The sequence below is a fragment of the Phoca vitulina genome, unplaced genomic scaffold (assembly GCF_004348235.1).
Source record: "Phoca vitulina isolate PV1807 unplaced genomic scaffold, GSC_HSeal_1.0 scaffold66, whole genome shotgun sequence".
NCBI classification, from domain to species: Eukaryota; Metazoa; Chordata; class Mammalia; order Carnivora; family Phocidae; genus Phoca; species Phoca vitulina.
The window spans coordinates 7,348,353-7,355,568 of NW_022589769.1; the positions used below are offsets into that span (position 1 = coordinate 7,348,353).

General features: G+C 52.9%; 1 protein-coding gene across 2 annotated transcripts in view; it reads left to right on the forward strand.

Annotated features, from left to right (window-relative positions):
• The first annotated feature begins 3,141 nt into the window (after positions 1-3,141).
• ABCC1 (ATP binding cassette subfamily C member 1) overlaps positions 3,142-7,216 on the forward strand; it is a 126,794-nt gene continuing 122,719 nt past the window's right edge. For both annotated transcript variants that reach the window (XR_004297883.1, XM_032392185.1), the window contains exon 1: positions 3,142-3,231. Coding sequence is in view for 1 of the 2 variants with exons in the window: in XM_032392185.1 (XP_032248076.1) it covers positions 3,184-3,231 (48 nt within the window). In the remaining variant the exon portion in view is untranslated. The remainder of the gene's footprint in view (positions 3,232-7,216) is intronic.

Below are 7,216 nucleotides of genomic sequence, written 5' to 3' on the forward strand. Positions count from 1 at the left end.
ACCGGTGGCTCCCCATGGCTCTCAGGGCCGAGCTGAAACCCCTCCCTCGGCCAACAAGATCCTGCAAGTTCTGGCCCCTTCTGATGCCTCTTGCCCCGGATGGGTCCCTTCTGCTTCTGTCTCTGGATTCCTGCCACCCAGAGCGTCTTTCGGTTCTTCTGAGGACCTGCTCTGTCCTGTTCTGTTTTCTGCAGGCCCAAGACCCGACTCATCACTTGTATCTCAGCTCAAAAGTTCCATCCTCCCAGAAGCCTTCCTTGACCTCCACTGCCAGCAAGCCAGGACGCTTGTTGGCTCTCTCCCACTTTTCTTCCTAGCTTCTACCACAGCTGTAAATGGCCTTTCTTTATGTGATAATTTAATTAACCTGTTCCCCTACCATTAAAAAAATACTTGAAAAAAAACCTCAACACTTTGGGGCACCTGGCTGGCTCAGTCAATGGAGCGTCCGACTCTTGATCTTGGGGCCGTGAGTTCAAGTCTCACGGTGGGTGTAAAGATTACTTAAAAAAAACCCACCAACAATAAAAACAACCCTAACACTTTCCGCTCCATAGGAACAGCAGCTTTCTCTCGTTCCTAGCAAGACCTGGCCTATAATAGATATTCAATAAGTATTTGTTGAATGTTAAATCTCAAAGCAACTACCCAAGGAGCATTATCACTTGAAAGTACTTATCCCTTAAAAACTCACTCTCAGAGGAACCTGGGCCAATTAAAAAAAAATCACAGAGGGGCGCCTGGGTGGTGCTGTCGGTTAAGCGTCGGACTCTTGGTTTTGGCTCAGGTGGTGATCTTATGGTCATGAAACCGAGCCCCGTGTCGGGCTCAGCAGGGAGTCTGCTTGCGATTCTCTCTCACCCTCTCCACCTGCCCCTCCCGCTCATGCTCTCTCTCACCCACTCTAAAACAAATAAATCGATCTTTAAAAAAAAATCATAGAAACCAATCCTATCTCCCTCCCTAGGTCCTGTGGGGGTCTCATATTCAATCACTCTTTTTGTTTTCTTTGGTGCCCCTGATGTGTGTGTGTGTGTGTGTGAGTGATGGAAACTATACATCTGGCAGGGGATTAAGGAGGAGTGGAGGGGAGAAAGGTGTTGCAAGTATCCACAGTGAAAACCCCCAGGCCCCAGCCCCAGCTCCTGTGTCACTGACTGCCTGGACATTAACCGGTTCTGAGGCGATATGGCAAAATGGTCAGTGTTACAGATTCCTCTCTTCCCAACCAGTCTGCCCGAGTTCAAAGTGTGATTTAGCCACCTACTGTCTACATAATCCCTGACAAATTACTCTGCCTCTTTGGGGCTCAGTCTCCTCAACCGCAAAATGGGGATAATAATACTACTAACCTCATGGGGTTGTTGTGAGTATTTAAGTTAATTCATGTTCATTGCTAAGAACACGGCCTTAGGAAGCTCCATGACTCTAAATGCCTGTTAATTATGCCTGCAGACGGTCCCAGACTTAAATGACGGTTTGACTTACGATTTTTCGATTTCACGATGGTGTGAAAGCTGTACACGTTCTGTAGAGACTGGACTTGGATTTTTGAATCTGGATGTTGTCCCGGGCTAGTGAGACGCCCTATGATACTTTCTCACCATATGCAACAAGCTGCAGCCCCCAGTCAGTTACACAATCACGAGCACCTATAACTGATACACGGACAAATATTCTTTCACTTTCAGTATGGTATTCAGTAAATTACAGGACGTATTCGACACTTTATTATGAAGTAGGCTTTGTGTTAGATGATTTTGCCAACTGTAGGCTAATGTACGTGTTCTGAGTCCATTTAAAGTAGCCTAAGCTGGGCGCCTGGGTGGCTCAGTCGTTGGGCGTCTGCCTTCGGCTCAGGTCATGATCCCAGGGTCCTGGGATCGAGTCCCACATCGGGCTCCCTGCTCTGCGGGAAGCCTGCTTCTCCCTCTCCCACTCCCCCTGCTTGTGTTCCTGTTCTCGCTGTGTCTCTCTCTGTCAAATAAATAAATAAAAATATTTAAAAAAAAAAAAAAAAAAAAAAAAAAATAAAGTAGCCTAAGCTAAGCCATGATGTTTGGTAGTTTAGGTATATCAAATGCATTTTCAACTTAGGATATTTTCAGCTTCCATGGGTTTATCCCATGTAACCCCCACATGAGTTGAGAAAGGTCTGTATGTCTCCAGGCCTCAGTTTCTTTACCTCTAAGGTGATGATCAATAACCTGCCTGTTTGTTGAGTGCTGCTCAAAGATGATGGAGAAAATGCCAAGGTGCTTTGTACACACGTGGGGGCGACAACTGTTTGGGAGGTTGGGAGTCTTCCAGCCACGAGTGCTGGGAGTCCAAAAGGTCGTGGGTTCAAATCCCACTTCTGTTATGGCAGCTGTGTGGCCTTGGGCAAGTCATTTCACCTCTCTGAGCCTCAGGTGCTTTGTACACATGTGGGGGGCGACCACTGTTTGGGATGGAGACTGGAGTTTTGGGGGCCTTGAGTGCTCTGGCGTCAGATGGGTCATGGGTTCCAAATCCCACTTCTGCTATTGGCAGCTGTGTGACCCTGGGCAAGCCACTTCACCTCTCTGGGCCTCAGTTTCTCCATCTGTGAAGGGTTGACTCCGAAGTGTATCCACCTCCTACTGTCTCCGGGTCAGCTCTGGGCGTCAGCGGGCTGCGTTGGCCCGGTGGCCCTGGAGAAGCCACTCAAGCTCCGTGCCGCTAGCGAGGATCCAGTGAGGACGCAGCTAAGCCGTTTGGCACTCTCGCTGGCCCAGGGCTCAGTACCTGGTTTCTCCTGGTGTTACTATTACTGTTGCTGTCGTCGCCGCCACCGCGGGACTGGAAAACGGGTGGCAGGGTGGCGCCGCTCCCGGAGGGTACGCGCCTCCGCCCGGGCCCCCGCCGGGCTGCAAGGGCCGGAGGACGGGGGCGGCGGGCAGGGCGCAGTGGGGCGCAGCGCAACCTCCCCGCGCGCCCGCGCGCCCGCGCCCCCGGGCAGGAGGGGAGCGGGGCGCCGGGGCGGGGCGGGGCGGGGCGGGGCGCCGCATCCCCGTGACGCGCCGGCCAACCAGGCGGCGTTGCGGCCCCGGCCCCGGCCCCCTCCGCTGCCGCCTCCCGCCCTCCCGCCGCCGCAGCCGCCGCCGCCGCCGCCAGCAGCCTCCAGCAGCCGCCAGCCGCCGGGCCCGTCCGCCCGCCCGCCGCATGGCGCTCCGCGGCTTCTGCAGCGCCGATGGCTCCGACCCCTTCTGGGTACGTACTCGGCGGCCGCCTGGGCTGCGTGGGGCCGCCGGGAGGGGGCAGCCGCCGGCTGGGAGCCTAGCCGGCGAGGGGAAGCACCCGGCGGGAAGGGCCCGGCCCGCAGTCCCCAGGGCACCCGCGGCCGCGCGGAGCCGCGTTGCCCGGCTCTGCAGCCAGCGCGGGGGTGCGGGGTGGGAGGTGGGGGTCCGCGCCCGGCCCCTCGCGGCTGCCGCTGATTTTGGGGGTGGTGGTGGAAACTTGGGCGGCTCAGTTCCCGGGAAGCAGGGCGGGGGCTTTGCATGTGCCCGGCTCCCGGGCTTTAGGGGAGACGTGGGGGGCCAGAGCCTGGGGGGAGAGGGCTTCCTGCTTTGAGGCTGCCCCCTGCAATTCAAAATAACCTTCCGCGGAAGGGGACGCCAGGGATGGGGGGGCGGGCAGCACAGGGGGTTGTCTCCTGGATTAAGTTCTCCTATCTCCTTTGTGGGTTGGGGTACCCCCTTTTCACAAAGAACGCCCCCTTCCCAAAGGTCTGAGCTGGGAAGAGGCTCGGGGCTGTGCGAAGGGATGTTTGCCCCTTCGCGGTTGTGCTGCATCAACATGACTCTCCTGTGGTTACAGTTTTTTTTTTTTTGCCATTTTTTACTTTCTGTCTGCCTCCTTAATTACTATAGGGGAATTTGGGGAACAGGCGGGGAAGAACGTAGGGCTGCTCACCGCTGCCATGTCTCACCTGACCCTTGGGTAGGTTTTGGGGTTCCCCCCACCCAGGATGCCCCAGACCCTGGTACCTTTGTCATCCCCCCTCTGTAATGTGAGGCTCCTCTCTGTTGGGGATGCACGTGGCTTTTACCCTGACAAGTTTTCCTCTGCGTGTTCAGTGCTGCGCTTGGCCCCGGCTCCCGAGTCTACTTTCGGTGGTTTAATCCCCACTGTCTTGGGCTTTAGCTTCCCTGTAATGCGATTTACCCCTTTGTTCCAGGAGGGCACGTCAGTGTCACACTATCTTGATTACTGACTGGTAAACACAATAGGCAAATCTGGACATGATAGTTTTTTCCCCCTTTTGTGTAGGACTCAGGAGAGAAAAAACAGCTTTGGCTCTTTGGAGCTGGTGATTAGCATCCAAAAATACCTCCTTGTCCTGTTTTATGGCCCTTTCCTTGCAAAATGCCTTTGGAGTGTTGAAAAAGTCATCTCTGAGGGCCCCAGGGGAAGGCTTTATTTTGGGGGGTATCAACCAAATACACCTCAGTATGTCTCCAGTTTTCAGGCCAGTGGGATTAGAGCTTTATTCTTGGGCTGAAAATCAGAGAGATGCTTTTGCATTCAGGTTTGGGGGGGCGGATTGGAGAACAGAGCATTTGCAAAGTAGGGCTCTTGGAAAAACCTGTGGAGTCCCTGCTCCCTATACCAGGTGTAAGTAACAGCACCAAGATTATTTCTGCACAGACCCAGAGGGGGACCTGGTCTAGTGTTGCTGTGAATTTTGGAGTGTTTCCTTGTTTATTTCCTTCTCCTAGGTTACACAGGGGGAAAAAATAGGCCACCATAAATTAGATTTTGCATCAGGATGTGCTTTATTGATGACTGCTGTCAGTCCATGATTAACGAGGTTTTCCAAAGCACAGTGTGTTGGGGGTGCTGTACGTTGATTTCGCTTAAGAAGCTCACCCAGGAAAACCAGTTGTGTTTTTTCCTCTTTGGACTTTTTGCTACAGAAATGATCAGGTGGTTGTTTTGCTTGGGGAAGGCAATGGCTGGTCTTCAGGGCCAGACCCTCCCTCTTCACCCTGTCTTTGACCTTGCAGACTTTCCTCTGTCTCTTCTCCTTCTGGATTCCTGGATGCCCCAGTTTTGGGGGGTGGAGGGGGGATTTGGAGCCTGGAACCAGAGTTGGAGAGCTGGCCGGAGAACTTCCAGGCAGCAGGAGAAACCAAATGGAACAGAAAGAAGGTAGCTTCTGTGTTTTCTAGGATGGCATACTCAAGGCCAGCCTCCTAGCCAGTTAAACTGTGTGACCTGGGCCAAGAACGTTCTGTGCTCAGTTTCCTCATCTGTAAAATGGGGGCAGGATGCAAAACAAAACAAAACAAAAACCAAAAAAACCCACAAAACACCCAACTTTTGGGGCTTTTTATGGTTATGGTTGTTTGAAGAGTAAATGAGATCATCTATGTAAGAGGTTCAGCCTGTGCCCTAAACGGTTAAACAATGCTTTCTTAATCATTCTTTCTGAAGATGAAGTTGTAGGTTTCCAGTTGCTTGTCCTTCCTTTGGACTCACTTTTTCTTCATTTGGTGGGGAAGGGATTGGGCTTCACCCCTCCCCCCCCCCGCCCCAATATGCCAGGCTTCTCCCTGACCAAGGTCGTGTGTTCAGAAATTAAAGGGACTGGCCCACGTGAGACTCTTATCAGAGCTTTGTTCCTGGGCCAGTGCCTGCCTCTGAGTTTCAGGAAGTGTCCAGAAAACCAGAACGTGGAAACGGCCCACGGTGAGGGTTCCAGTGACTTAACCCCCTTCACCCAGGCAGATGTTCTGGGATGAGAAGAGAGGAGCTTCATTACCCAAACGGGCCGAGTTCACCAACACTTGGCTTGATTTTTTCCATCATTGCTGGCAGGAGGGGGCTGTTTTGTGGCTGGTGTTTGTATGATGGTTGGGAGAATGGGCCTGGGCCTCTCCCTGGGGGTTAAGTTTTAAAAATTATTTATTACGTTGTAGACCCAGTGTAGAAAAATTGCAAACATGTCAAAAAGTGGAGAAAAAATATTAGTAAGCAGTGCAGTGCCTCAGAGCAGAGTGCCTGCATCCCCTGGCTTCAAATCCTGGCTCTGCAGCTCAGGAGAGTGACGTCTCTGCATGCCTCAGTTTCCCTATGTGGAAAATGGGGGTGATAACACAGTACGAAGCAAAGAGCAGTGATGTAGGAACAAATGAGCGAATCCTTGGCAGGTGCGTAGAATATTGTTGCTTGGTATACACTTAGCGCTCAGTAATTGTAAGCGGTCGACTCCGGTTGGAATTCTCTAGTTAGTTTTTGCTGCTGCCCCTGCTGTGGCTGGGGCTGAACAGAAGTAGCAGGTCCGTGTTGCCGTTCATGGAATCCTGCTAGTATATCACCCCTGAGCTGCTATTTGCCTCCGAGAATTCAGTAAATCTCTGAATATTTGAATCGGCAGCCAAGGGGTGGGAGAACAGGAATATTTTAGAAGCTATTAGAAATTCCCCCGGGGTAAGATCTGGCCTTGGCGTCAGTGTAATTTGTCCCTTAATAGCTCCTCCTGGCTTCACAACAGTCTTTGAAGAATCTAATTCCACCCCCAACTCCCCCCCCCCCCCCCCCCCCCCCCCCCCCCCCCCCCGCCAAGTTTCCTGTTGGTTTTCAGACTCATCCCTTTGCCTTCCTCCACCTTCCCGTCGTCTTCCCCTTTTTGTTCACCCCTCTTTCCAGTCTCCCCTTCTCTCCCTTCCTTTGGACGGTTAGAGCTAAAAGGGACCCTGGAACTAATGGGGTCTTCCCCTCACCCCACTTCCTGCATGAATGCAGGAATCCAAGGCCTGGAGTGGCAGCATGATGGGCCCAAGGTAATAAAGTAAATGGCTTGGGGAGGAGAAAGGGGGAACCTTTGAGAGGACAGGGCAGGGCAACAGCTAATTCGGGGTTCCCGGGTTGCCTTATGGCTTTGCCCTATTCTCCTTTCCCCAGCTGGACCGGCTCCATTGGTGATACTTTTGGAGGTGACTTGCCTTTTGAATGTGGTGGTGGACTCAACTTTCCAACCGGAGAAGGGGGGAGTGTTCCAACCTAGCCTGTCCCAAGCAGAACTTCGGACCCTCCTGATGTTAGTTAATACCAGCCCTGTTCTCGGAGGCCCAGGCCCCAAACCCCCTCCCTACCCTCCCATTCCACATCTCAGCTGTCAGCACATCCTGTTGCCTTTTTCTTCAAAATGTTTCCAAATCTGCCAGCTTCTCACAGCCTCCCCCCACCTCCG